This window comes from Diadema antillarum, unplaced genomic scaffold, assembly GCF_040938485.1.
Source record: "Diadema antillarum isolate AM-2024a unplaced genomic scaffold, OU_Dant_1.0 seq00002256_RagTag, whole genome shotgun sequence".
Taxonomy (NCBI): Eukaryota; Metazoa; Echinodermata; class Echinoidea; order Diadematoida; family Diadematidae; genus Diadema; species Diadema antillarum.
In genome coordinates, this window is record NW_027272885.1 from 39480 (window position 1) to 54283 (window position 14804).

Genomic DNA, 14804 nt, shown 5'->3' on the forward strand with positions numbered 1-14804 from the left:
GTAGAAATATCATACAGAAATCAGGTCAGTGTGGGGTAATAGAGCAAGACATGGATCCATACACACTGGAAAACATTTGTTGCCAAAGGGCACCATGTAATTCAAACTAGGACTTCAATGAAAATCTGAAAATAGGCAAAGTATACCTCTAGTGTGTATCCATTGAGATATATTATCTCAATTCCATGCAACCAAATTGCACCAAAATCACATGCATATCTTATTTCCAATCACTCATATAAATTTGAAGTAAATTGATTATCAGGAATTGTTGGTATCTACATTCAATACAACTGGCCGCCTGTCTCTCAAAAGTATGCTATTCTTAAGGCTACGCCAAAAAACCCGAGAGCATATAAGCACAGAGAAACAAAAATAAAAACAGTCACTTACCGCACTCGTGTCTTTGCTGAAAACAACTCACTCTTTGCTAGCTTTGCAGCGTACGCCGCCTGCACAATCTGAAATCAGAAAAAAAAACTAGATATATTGCTACGGCGACTGATATGCCTCCGCCATAATGCATGGTTCTCCTAATAGGTCTATAGTACAATGTCTTGACAATGTGTGATGACAGTTTCACACAGTTGGCAAAATATTAAAATGACAAGTTTGCCACAAATGTGCTGAATGTTCACTTTCCTAGAACTAGGTTTAATTGGATGAATGATTAAAATGTCAGAGTGCAGGTATCTGGGGAACTGATGATTTTTACTTGACTTTTGACCCTTTTATAAGTTTATGCATTGAGTAATTTTCAAGGTATTGAGAAAAAGCATAATTTCAGTATCAAATGGGAAAATAGCATTATCTAAACCTGGCCTTTGACCTTTGACCTCACAGTTCCAAAGAGAATCTCTGTTAGGTTGAACATGCATAAATATGTAAGTTTCATGATGATACCTTGAGTTACTTTTGAGATATGGAGGAAAAAGTGCAATTCAACACTTTCACTTGACCTTTGACCTTTTGACCTTTGACCTTTTGGCAAGAAACTTCCCACAGAATATATATCGGGTAATACATGCATACATCAAGTTAAAAAAAAAAACCTTCAGGCATTGCATAAATATAAGGAAAGTAGTGATATTTTGAGGAGTTGTCCTTGACCTTTGACCCCCTGACCTTTGAACCTTGACCCCCAACTTCCCTAGATAATCACTGCCCATTGGAACAAGCATGAAGTTCCATGAAGATACCTTGAACCATTTGCGATATATGGAGAAAAACATGAATTTTCAACCTTTTTTTCACAAAATAACCTGTGACCTTTGACCTTTGACCCCGTGACCCTAAAATCCAAACAAAGTATTATCCCCCCAGGATATACCCTCATACTAAGTTTGATGTAAAACCACCACACGGTTCTTGAGATATCGACAAAAACAAAACGGGACGGACGGACGGACGGACTGACGGACGGACGACCCGCAAACATAATGCCTCCGGCCACTTCGTTGGCGGAGGCATAAAAATCTGAATCAGAAATTGATACTGTCCTCATACTTTTGTGAAAGGGCTTCAAAATCCATTCAAAAAGCAAGGACGGTCGATGATGATCGCATATTAAGCCATTGCTCAAATTACAGCTGTATGACGGCAGTCTGGTATGTATATATGTGTGTACTCAGCATACGCAAATGCGTGTACTGGTCATTAGCCAGTCTGACAGTCACGGCTGTTCAAGGAGCTAACAAATTAAGTGAGCGGCATCAATGCATACATTGTACACTCTACACAATATGGTATGCAGTCAGTACACACACTATATGCATTTCATTGTAATGGGTGTAACAAAAACATTGGAAAAAATACAAAAATGACAACTAACAGTAATGTCAATGCCGTACATACCGATTCCAAATGTTAGGGTAGAGTCGTAACACATCTTCATTTCTCCTTCGCAAACTATTCTTCATTGTCATCGCAATTATCCAGCTGTCTTGACCTTAGTTCATGCATGGAGCTACCAGCTCTATGGTTCATGTTCAAGTTCAAGTATGCAGCCGCCTTTCTGGCTGCAGCAAGGGCATCTGCAGGGGCATCTTGGTTATGCCTCCAGTTTCAGGGTCAAAATCCCCCAAATCTACACCATCATCATCACTGTTTGAATTTGATGACTCGCTATTGTCTGTTCCTACCTCGTCTTCATTGGTTTCCACTTCGAAATTAGATCAAGAATGTTGTCTTCCATTTTCCTCCAAGTTATGACACAAGCTACAGGTTGGGATAGTTTGGGATCAAAGTGTGTAGGAATCAAGGTGCACACGCACACTGGTCTGTGGAGTACATAGCTGGGTGGCAGAGAGGGTGATTAACATTTGATGTCGTTGAAATCAGGCCTGTATTCTTAGCGTAAGTCAGTCATGTTGAATGAGACACATTTTTGCTAAAGCCTCATTCACGATTTCTCACTCTGAATTGCAATGTGGAACAGAAAGTCGAGATATAGGTTGTCATTTTAAGGTATGAAATTTCCTGTGTAAACATACCAATTTGACAAAATTTTGTATATTTAGAAAATAGCTCAAAGCATTGCAAAAATTGGATATTGCCTGTTAGTGGTTATTTGAAGAATGGGTTCAAAGAACAAGGGTCAAAGGGCATGTGAAAATAATCAAATTCCCAAACACTGCTCTCTGTAACAATTTTAGATATCCAAATGAAACTTGGCTCAATACATTGGGGTTGTGCCATCAGCCTTTCAAACATGTCATTGTAGTATTTTGCCAGTTATGTGAAACTGTTGTCTCACATCGTCAAGATGTACTATAGACCTACTGGGAGAATAATGTGATATTGCGGAGGCATACCAGATGCCTTGTGTGTAGCTACATTTTGTAGTCATATTTGTACCTGCCTGACATGAAATTTTACTTGCCCTAGGCAAACAGGCAAGCTCTCGTGTCAGCCCTGGCATAGGTAATGCCATGTGATCTGAACAATGTTGACTGACATGTTGTATGCAAAAGGCAAGGTCCTTTCCTTTTTCTTAGAATTATAATTAAATTCCCCCTTGTAAGTAGAAGAGAGAAATTTTGAAGGAAAATCAATCATTTCATCTCAGTTGTATATGCTTGTGGTATCAACTCTATTGCCATTCAGAAATAGCAGATTTGCATAAGTTCAGTATTGGCTGAAATAATTTTTTGATGGAGATAGAGTACTTTCTGCTTAATCAGGCAGTGTTGGGCAGAGAATTTCTTACCCGATCAAGCGGAGCACCCATTTAGCCAGAGAGCACGTTTCTTTCATGTCACAGCTTCCACACACTATGCACCTATTGCATCTGCACTACATACACAGGATGCATGGTATGTCACTATAGCCGCAGCTCATTTATAGTTTTAAAGTTTATAGTCATATAGCCTTCACAGAAACCCCCATTCTCTTGTAATGGTTTCAAGGAAATTAACAACGTACAAACCCAACAGAATTATTACGTTTTACTGTACCTTGTTGATGACCAACTGCAAAGGATACTGATAATTGGTAATCCATGCTAAGGCACTGCTTGCATGAGTGCACACTTGCCATTTATGAAAGTGTAATGTACATAAGACAAGTCATTTTTAACATGACATAGGTAAAGTTTGCAACCTAGATTGTTCCAAAATACAAATAGACATTTTATCGAAATTATATTTGTGCTAATCTGAGGGAAATTCTTATGCAGTTTGAATAGAAAATTTCCATTTTTCTTCAGCAGAAATAGTAACATTTAATCATAGATGTATTATGCTATTTAACATCCTCTTGATTTTTTCTTTCTCCCTGGGATGCTTACACCACCCCTCTCCCGCCTCCCCACAGCCACAGGTTGAGCCGTTGCGCGATGGTCATCGAGCCCCCATCCCAGGAACAGCAAATATGCAGACCCAAACACCTGCTGAGACAAGGGAGGATGAGGGCAGTGATCCTGGGAGCCGTAACCAATCCATCTCACCAACCTTTGTCATGGACAGCTCCCGCCCCTCTAGTCGCTCCAGCTCAACTGGCAATGGGGACACCAAAGTAGACAAAGGTGTGCAGCATTGCTGCTGGGACTACACTTTATGCCATTTTCTTAGTTTTTGCTAAGTAGTCATAGCACTTCAGTTACATTTAGAATTGTTCAACTTTTAGAGTAATGAACATTAAATCCTTTTTTATTTTCAGAAAACAAAATACTGTTGGATATTACTTTTGGGAATGTAAGTCAGCTAGGTACATTACTTTCTGTGTTCAAACTGCATCTTTCTATATTATCGACAATGTTGCTATGGTAACAGCATTTTTAAAGTGAAAATACTACAAATTACCACTAGATTTAGCTGATATCCTTAGTTTTTGAGCATTTGACATGAAATTTGGCACATGTGATGGCTGTAATATGTAGATGGGCAAACTGCATATTTTGTCAATGTTGAATAATGCATTGCAGGGTTCTCGCCAGGAATTTCCTTACGCTTGTTGGGTATTAATCTTTATATCGGCACATATAAGCGCTGGTCGGAGGGGGGGGGGGGGCTGGGTGGGGAGGGGGGGGCTGGGTACGGGATGGGGGTTCCCCCCTCGCACGGAAGACTTTGCTAATGCTCAATACAACACAGATAAATCGCTGCTAGAATGCCACTAAATGAGACATTTTCACTGAGTTGTTATGAGCGTTGTGAGAGGCATGTTCTCACAGAAACACTGCAGAAACTCCATACCTTTTGTCGGCTGCAGTTTGTAAGTAATAAATGAAAGAGAGGTAGGTGCCGGTGATGAGGGTTCTGTTTTCTTAGACCTTTCCTTTTTCACTGTGACAATACTAGCCGTCTCAAGTAACACCACTGCATCGCTTGTCGCGATCTCAGAAAGTCTAATGTCATGTAGTGTTTTTGCTTTCTCGCCGTAAAACATACATTTGCTTGACCACGTGGTTGGGCCTACTGCATGCAAGTGCGTGAGAAGCGAATCCTATGTATTGCACAATCATGTTGGTTCACATCACCCATGAATGTGTTGTAGGCCTACTTGAGTATGAATGTTCGCGGAGCAAGTACTTTCGGGACGTTGTTGCTCTTTCATTTCTTGGTATTGTTTGGCCGTGACATCAAAGAAATATCATACTGATACCTCTCTGATTACACGAGTGATAGTCGTTATTCCGAAGGTTTGTTTAATCCCAAAATGAAACTAGACTTGGAATTTGTCAACACTGACAAATTAGGTGATCTGATCTATTTGGAAATCAATGATTTGAGTCCTGATCCCAATAGGCATGACCATACAGGTTTCATCTGTGTTTAGGGACATTGGCCGTGTGATTCTCATTCAGAAAAGGGAGTCAAGATCTGCCATCTTTAGTACCAAATTCCGTATACACTATAACGAAGATACAGAATGAAGTATATTTGACCTTTGACTCCACTTTGCACACCCAAGATGGCATTTGAGCAAAAAGTGGTTATTTTGTGAAATGATTCTTGCGACACCGTCTATAGGTGTACAGAACATGGCAAAGATAGGACAGGTATTCATAAAGATACAGGATGAAACGTTTATGACCTTTGACCCCAATTTACCTACACAAGACAGTGTCTGATGAAGTAGTTTTTATTTTATGAAATGGTGTACTTGAAATGGACTAAACATGTGCAAAATACGGGGGTTAAAGGGCATATTTTTCTGGAGCTATTGCAAAGAAAGTCACGGAAAGAAAGACATATCTCCCGACATTGAAACTAAGCGTCAATTTCAACCAGGTCTTTGGACGTAATGCTGACTTCCAATAAGAATATGGATCACATGAACGATAGCCCAAAGTTTCATCTACAACATATCAAAATCTGGGAGAAATTCACTGAAGGATAAATTAGCTTGTGCTCAATAAAGACAGTCATGTCATTTTTCATTTCCAGAAAAAATGTACTCCCTTAGAGATAATACCTCATTTGCACAGCCAAAATGGCATCCGACCAAACCGTCATTATTTTACAAAATGATCCATATATCGAGGTCCATGTGTGTGCAAAATATGACGGTGATACCATATACACTAATGAGATTACAGAATGAAGTATATTTGACCTTTGACCCCACTTTCCACAGCCAAGATGGCATCTGAGCAAAAAGTTGTTATTTTGTGAAATGATTCTTGCAACATGTTCCTTACGTGTGCAAAATGTGGGAAAGATAGGACGTATATTTACCAAGATACAGAATTAAACACTTTTGACTTTTTGACCCTAATTTACATACCCAAGACGGTGTCAGAGGAAGTGGTTGTTATTTTATGAAATTATGTTTGTGACATGAACTAAACATGTGCAAAATATGGGGTTGATAGCAATTGTTGTTGTTGATCTATTGCACAGAAAGTGGAAGAAAGAAAGAAAAATAAAGAAAAAGTTAAGGTTTGGTATAGAAATTTGAAGGAGAAGCATAAAAAAATCAGAAAAAGATAAAGTTAGGAAGGGAGAATAAGACTAACTAAAGAAAAAGAAGAAAAAAGTGTTTTTAAAAAAAAAGCAAAAAGCAGGGGTGAGCCTCTAACCTGGGACCTTTAGATTAAAAGCCCGATGCGCTATGCACTGACCTATTTCATCCCCCATAGGCTCTGTGTATTGAGCAAAATGATGCTACATCGAAGCCAAGTGCCAATTTCAACCAAGTTTTTCGACGTGATCTTGACGTCATATGAAAAAACGGAGAGCACATTAACGATAGCCCAAAGTCTCAGCTACAACATATTAAAATCTGGAAGAAATTCACTGAAGGATAAGTGAGCTAGTGCTCGAAAAAGATAGTCATGTCAATTTTCATTTCCAGAAAAACTGCACTCCCATAGAGATAACACAGAAACTGGTCAAATTTGACAAGGTTACTTTTAATCCATTTTTACGAGATGATGCCATCATCCAATCAAATTGTTGATATTCATTTATGAAAGAGCATTTAATAGGCTACAACATACTGAAATCTGGGTGAAAATCAGCAAAGGATAAGTGAGATACGCTCAAGTGAACTTGAAATTTGATGACGTCATTTTGAAAATTTACTTTTTTTATTTTATTAGGAAATTTGATATCTTTTAATCATTTTTCCAGCATCGCCAACCCATGAAATGACATGTACAACTCATCAGCTTTCAGAATATGTAAAGAAAATGGAGGTCACTGTCCATCCTGACGAGTAAAATCGGATTTAAAATTGGCATTTTTTTTGGCATATTTGCACTGTATATCCCCATTGACGCGTGCACAGAATTTCAACTTTGACGGGCCCGTATAACATATTGAGTAGGATTGACTTGAAACTGGGTATAATCATTCCTTGACATTTCAGACATCCGATCCCTGTGAAAAAACGGGAAATTTCTATTGCATGTGAGCTGTGCGTGCATATATGCGTGCGCACGTACACGTCCGTCCATTTTTTTCAATCTCTAAAAAAATGCCCCAAATGATCTGAAACGTGTGCAAAAAAAATTTTGAGCTCGATTGCAGCCTGTCAACATTTCAATGCGGGCGTATGCGTGCTTTTTAAGTGTAGAGATGAATTTTGAGAATATGAGTAGAAAGAGCTTGACTTGAACTATATGAGACATATATTTCATTGAGAAATTCCATTCCATTAATGAGATATGAATGAAAATGTGATTTTATTTAATGACGTTATAGTGACGTCACGGTCGACTGATCACAATGATTTTACGAGATCTGTCGTCTTTGGGACATGATACATATAAAATATGGTATAAGTTTGAAATTGATAGGCAGAGGACTTTCTGAGCTAACCTCTACACAACTTTTGAGGAGAAGTAAAGAAATAAATAAAGAAGAAGAAAGAATCCGTACAGATACAGAAGGTGATTCGAGAGGATACTCGGATCACCTAATGATTCATTACTCTGAAGGTTCGTTAGTCCAAAATAAAAAAGATCTGTACTATAAAAGAATGTTTGAAATAACAAAACTGATTTCGTTTGGAAATTAGTGAACATTTTTGTCCCCGCCAAACGAGTTCGAGCAGGGGACTATGAAACGGGCTCTGTATGTGTGTGTGTCCGTGTGTGTGTCCATGTGTCCGTGTGTGTGTGCGTCCGTGTGTGATCAAAATGTTTAATTTGCTACTTCTCTGTCATTTATGAGCCAATTTTGATTCTGTTTGCTTTATATGATAGCACTACATGGGAGCTTTGAAACTTCTACACAGAATTTCAGTTGTGACCTTTGACCTTGACCTTTGACCTATATTGTACATTTTGCTACAAAATGCTACTCCTTCGCCGTTTCTAACCCGATTTTGATTCTGTTTGCTTTATGTGATGGCACTAGGTGAGGGCTTCAACGCTTCTACACAGAATTATGACCTTTGACTTCTTTGACCTTTGACCTTGATTTTTGACCTATATTGTACATTTTGCTACAAAATGCTACTCCTTCGCCATTTCTTACCCGATTTTGATTCTGTTTGCTTTATGTGATGGCACTAGGTGAGGGCTTCAAAACTTCTACACAGAATTTTGACCTTGATTTTTGACCTACATTTTATTTTACATTGGCTACAAAATGCTACTCCTTCGCCATTTCTAACCCGATTTCAATTCCGTTTGCTTTATGTGATGGCACTAGGTGAGGGCTTCAAAACTGCTACACAGAATTTTGACCTTTGACTTCTTTGACCTTTGACCTTGATTTTTGACCTATATTGTAAATTTTGCTACAAAATGCTACTTCCGGCGGGGACATATATTACGCACCGCGTAATTTCTACTTTTCCTTGTTTTTTTTATTACTTTCCGATTAACGAACCTTTAGACTAAAGAATTTAGTATTATTCTATCATTTCTATCGGAGTAACGAACCTTCAGAGTACCGTAACAAAACTGTAACCGTTTTGGGGCCGTCGTGTTATTCCGAAATTTCACTGGCAGTGAACTGAACACGGGCTCACCAAATTGCCTTGTGTGAATGTGGAAAACATTTGTAACTTTCACTAAATCAAGAGCAGATCTGGAAGCAGAATAATTTACATGTTAATGAAAATCGAAACTGCGTCATAAATATATGTAAGTCGCTAAAGAGAATATAATTGTCCCTCTCCCTGAAAAAAAAAGAAAAAAAAAAGATGCTCGACAGGTAAGCATATGAAATGTCAAAATCTGAAGAAGGAAGTTATGCGGGGGAAACGCCCCTATAAAGAAAATGACAAGGAGCACCCCCTATATATAAATGTGACCCGCTACAACAAAATGATCCTAAAGTCGGGCGAGGTCGATTATTTGAAAATTGCATGATATAATCCCCTAATCTTTCTGCTTAAAATTGATATATAACACATTTTATAAAAATAATCGGCTGCGGAGATATCGATGTTTAAAAGAGAGCATGTTGAGACGTCTGGAAAATCACTGTTTCGAGAAAAGCGCCCTAAAAGTTTTCCTTTCGACCCAATCGCGATCAAGGGACACGCAAGTCAGTTTTCACCTCTGAACAATAGAAGGTAAGCCCTAGCAACCCCCGAAGAGTTCATTCAAGCACATCAGCGTCGGCGGTCTCCTCACCAACCAATCAGTGACCAGGATGTGAGAAGCGGCTGAGCATAGCGCACCCCGCCCGCATGCACCAGTCGACTGGGCAGTGTGCGAGCTTCACGCTTCGGTTAGCAGCAAGAAGCAAACTGACCAATGAGATCACTCTGGTCGTTGTTAGGGGCGGAACCTATCTGTGGCGCTCAATCCAAATTTTCGAACCAGTTTCTGCTTCGTTGAAACGCCAAAAAACATGGCTCAGAAAAACATTATTTTTTTGTCTTTCCTTTGATCATTTTGCTTCAAAATTTCGACAGATGATAGAAGACATGTTAGACTCCACTAATATATCAAAATCAGAAAATCGTAAGTTTTGACCAATTTTAATGCTCTGACTTCAAACTCGATTTTCACCGCTTCGACCGTGCGCGACTTTAGGACCTTTTTGTTTTAGCGGGTCACAAATGATATAATGTTTTTTTGTTCACATGCAGTATCCATGAGATTAGTTTTACGCGGGAAAAGCGTAGCTCCTTGAAGCAAGAGCATGAGAAAAAATGAATAAACACACACATACACACACACACACACACACAACCCCCCCCCCCCCAAAAAAAAAAAAAACTTCCGTAATTCAAGACGGCGAGGGCAGGTTCACACTCAGTACATTAATACGATGAAAACTTGTTACTAAATCTAAACGGATCCATTTTTCACAAAACGGTTGACAGTGATTGGGACAGAGAAGGGATGGGAGTACGGAGTGGAAAGGAGAGCAGACGTCATATCGGTGATGGAGAACAAACGTCATTTCAATAATGAACTAGAAAAGAGAGAGAAAGAGAGAGGGCTCAGAACTCCGCCAACCTAGATAATTTAAGATGGCCTTACGGATCATTACCTAAATTCAATAATTTTTGTCGAGCCCACTGGCAGAGACTCCAACCCCAAGCACCTTCTGATCTGGAGATTCTCCCGCCCGAAACCCCTAGCAAACGGGAGACTCCAAGTTGATGTGAGCGAAGCGCGAAGTTCCTAGGATTCTAGATGTTCTCTGGTGCTATCTAAGGCGTATTTTTTCAACATACGATAGAAATAAGTAAGAAATCCTTTCCACCGGGAGACACAGAGCCAGGGCGGGAGAAATCAAATCTCAAACGGGAGAACGGGAGATTGTGCAAAAATGGGCTTTCGGCGGGAGATCTCCCGTCGAAAACGGGAGAGTTGGAGTCTCTGCACTGGAGGTGTGGGGAGACTAAGGGATCGCCTGCGGCGTCTGTCCGTCCGTCGTCCGTCCGTAATGCTACTAAAACTTGAATAACTCTCTACTGGGGACTTTAATTTCAATCAAACTTGGAGGGAAGAGTGGTTATGCAAAGTTACACATTTTGTTAAACATGAAGGCACCTCAAGGTCAAAGGTCACAGGCAGGGGTCAATGAACTCTAGGGCCCAATGTTAAGTTTTTACGGTGCGTTTCGATTATGGCTCATAACTTTTGATGTATACTGGATGTCCGTTTGTGACCAAACTTGGATGGTAGATGTCCCTTGGGAAGTTGAAGGTCACCACAAGGTCAAAGGTCACAGACAAGGGTCAACGAACTTTTAGTGCCCAATGTTAAATTTTTACGGCGTGTTTTGATTATGGCTCAAATTTATGATCCACAATTCCGTTTGTGACCAAACTTGGATGGTAGATGTCCCTTGGGAAGTTGAAGTTCATCACAAGGTCAAAGGTCACAGACAGGGGTCAACGAACTTTTAGGCCCCAATGTTAAGTTTTTACGGTGCATTTTGATTATGGCTCAAAACTTTTGATCCATAAATCTGTTTGTGACCAGACTTGAATGGTAGATGTCCCTTGGGGAGTTGAATGTCACCACAAGGTCAAAGGTCACAGACAGGGGTCAACAAACTTTTAGGGCCCAATTTTAAGTTCTTACGGCGCGTTTCGATTATGGCTCCTAACTTTTGATCCCTTCGTCCTTTTGTTACCAAACTTGGATGGTAGATGTCCCTTGGGGAGTTGAAGGTCATCACAAGGTCAAGGGTCACAGATAGGGGTCAACGAACTTTTAGGGCCCAATGTTAAGTTTTTAACATCGCGTTTCGATTATGGCTCCTAATTTTTGATCCCTTTGTCCGTTTGTGACCAAACTTGGATGGTAGATGTCCCTTGGGAAATTAAAGTTCATCACATGGTCAAAGGTCACAGACAGGGGTCAACAAACTTTTAGGGCCCAATGTTTAGTTTTTATGGCGCGTTCGATTATAGTTCATAACTTTTGATCCTTATGTCCGTTTGTGACAAAACTTGGCTGGTAAATGTCCCTTGGGGAGTTGAAGGTCACCACAAGGTCAAAGCTCAGAGGTAAGGTCAATGAACTTCCAGGATCTAGAAAAACATTGATTTCTTCTACTTGAATGGGCGAGACACATTTTGGCGCTTGCCTTGTTTCCCTGTATTATTATCAAAATTTCCTAAAAATTTAATTCAAGTCCATTCATAACTTTTTGAGTTATTTTGCCCGAAAAAACAAACAAACATGGACCCCTTGGCGAAAGAAAATGTTTTGATGAGCAATGGTGGTGATATTGACTGATGCTGGTGTAGAAAAAAAAAGGGCAGCTTGCTTAACAGATGTTTCCTTCTTTCAATTCATTTTCTCCCTATCATTTGTATCTTTTCTCCTCCCATGAACCCCTGCCATGAACGATGAACAACAACAACAAAATGTTCCTGTCACTGCAATAAAAAAGAAACATGTGCTAGCAGCAAATTATCTACACTTTTCAAGTTGAAGCAAAGTAATGTTTGTAATGAAGAATAACAACAAACACAACCAGAGGCAATGGGAAACTTGATACCATTGCTTGTGGAAATTTCCACGAAGCCAGGTGCCAGATAAAGGAATGCATCGCGTACTCTTACATTCCTTCAGTGGTCGTAAACAGCTAGTAAATAGCATGGAAACCAGCTGGGAACAGCGATGAATGATTAGTCATTGATTTTCTGCTCATGTAGGCCCCCTAAAACCGTTCACCCTGTTGATAAACCAAACCAGAAACATGTGGAGCGTTATACGTACATTGAACTTGAAAGACCATTATGACAGAATTACTAATTTCGGCCAGGAGAAGGAAAATGGAATTCACGAATGATGTTCACGAATCCATGGAAAGTGAAAAAGCTCAAATGGAACGCATGGCTTTTTAGTATATAAAAAGATGAAAGTAATTTTCCCTATGCGGCATTGAAAGATTCCATAGCCACTCAACATGCTTTGAACGCATTTATTTTCACGTCATTGCCGATGACCAGCTTACTGAACGTAGTAGAATTGATATGAATCCTTTTCTAAAATAAAAAACAAAATTGAAAAAAATAAAAATAAATCCTGCATCCTGACGGTGGATCCCCGGCGGTAATCCTGATCACTACCAAAATTTGATCATCTGTTCCTTGCGTCATTACCAACCAACTGTTCCTGAAAATTTTATCCTAATCTGTTGCAACTTTTCAGTTATTTTGCGAGTAGAGAGACAGACAGGCAGACAAACGAACAAACAAACCAAATCAGCAAAAAATACAACCTTCTTTGGCAGAGGTAATGGGCATGCATTTCATATTGCTCCTCTGTTTTTTGCGTATCTCGACAACGAGCGTGACAACAAGTGAGCACGTGTCAGCCTTCCTCAGCCTCACTCTCCCTCGGCCTGTATCTTTCCGTCCTCTGCTCTCTCTCCCTCTCACATGCGTATCACACACACAAGACTCGAGCAGCAGGCCAAGGCAGGTGGATGTCCTGTGGCTGTGCAAGTTCACACGAACTGCTGTGTGTGTGGAGCGAGTGTGTGTTGTGTATAATATGTAGAGCCTCGTTGTTGCGATCCGTGTGGATGACTTTTTGCACTTGTAAACTGCTGCTCCTTTCAAATTATAGCTTCTTTTCTGGCCAGATAATCAAGAGAAGAAATGGTGCGGGCCGGGCGGGCAGTCCGAACTTGGTCCGAGCTGAGCTCGCCCGAGCAAGCTCACGTGTGGTATCACCCTTGTCGGCAAGTTTTACACTTGTTGGTAATTGTCTCTTCAAAGCTCACGCTTGTCGGGGCCGACGAGGGTGATATACGCTGGCAAGATCCCTGCATTGCCATGATAACAGCATTGTTCTGTAAAAAGATACAAAATATTGCAGATTGAGCTAACTCCTCAGTTTTGAGCATTTGACTTGAAATTCGGTGCATGTGACCTCTATGATATGTAGTTGTGCAGTATTCATCTTGCATCAATGTCAAACAATGTGTTGCCATGGCAGCAATATTTCTGAATAAAAATTGTACAGAAATATTGTGGATTGCACTAACTCCATCAGTTTTTGACTGAAGATTTGAGACATGTTAGCACTGTAGTTTTTAGATGTGCAAAACACATCTTTTGTAATGTTGAATAATGCATTGCCATGGTAACAATATTTTTCAATAAAAGTATACAAAAATACTGGATTGAGCTGACTCCATCAGTTTTTGAGAATTTGAATTAAAGTTTGGTACATGCAACCACTACAGTCTAAAGTTGTGCAAAACACATCTTCTGTAAATGGTATTGTAACAACATTTTATCAGTATTAACATACAGAAATATTGTGGATTGAGCTAACTTCCTCAGTTTTTGAGCATGTAAGATTTTGCACATGTAACCACTGCAGTTTAAGATATGCAAAACAAGTCTTTTGTTATCCTGTTGAGGACGGGCTGATTGTGCTATAACCCACATTTCCCGTGGACACCTGCCTGAGTATTCTCGGGACTTGTCTTCAACTGGTTAATGGTGAACAATGCATTGCCATTTGCTCAGTTATAGGTGGGGGGTATCATTCACATTCAATGATCATAGTAGATAGTTCTAGTTGCAACAGGTTGACAAATTGTAAACAAGCACAGATTATTAAGTGTTTCGTGGTCGCCATGATAAAAATCATGAGTGTACATACTTGGGTTGAACTCGAACCAATGATCTACTGATTCACTGGGCAGGCATCATATCAACTAGACTACTGAGCTACTGCTGGACAGCCAGTGGTGGTTCTGATCCCTCATAGCAGCGGGTATTGCATATTTATTCAAATGAATGAATTTCTGCTTTTGTGTGTTATTGTAACTTATTTTGCCTATATCATACTCGTGTCCAACAGAGCCTTTTTCCACATGTCCTCAGAACCTTCTCTCCAATTCTATGTTCATTTTAAATAAAAGATGACGTCAGTTTGTTAAAAAATGATATGATGAGGTATTGTATAAGCA

The 14804-nt window shown here is 39.8% G+C and overlaps 1 protein-coding gene across 1 annotated transcript in view; it reads left to right on the forward strand.

The window, feature by feature from the left end:
• Positions 1 to 14804, forward strand: part of LOC139714374 (protein FAM117B-like) — a 33914-nt gene that overhangs the window by 13785 nt on the left and 5325 nt on the right. The window contains 1 exon segment of the mRNA XM_071626080.1: positions 3814 to 4024. Coding sequence (XP_071482181.1) covers positions 3814 to 4024 — 211 coding nt within the window.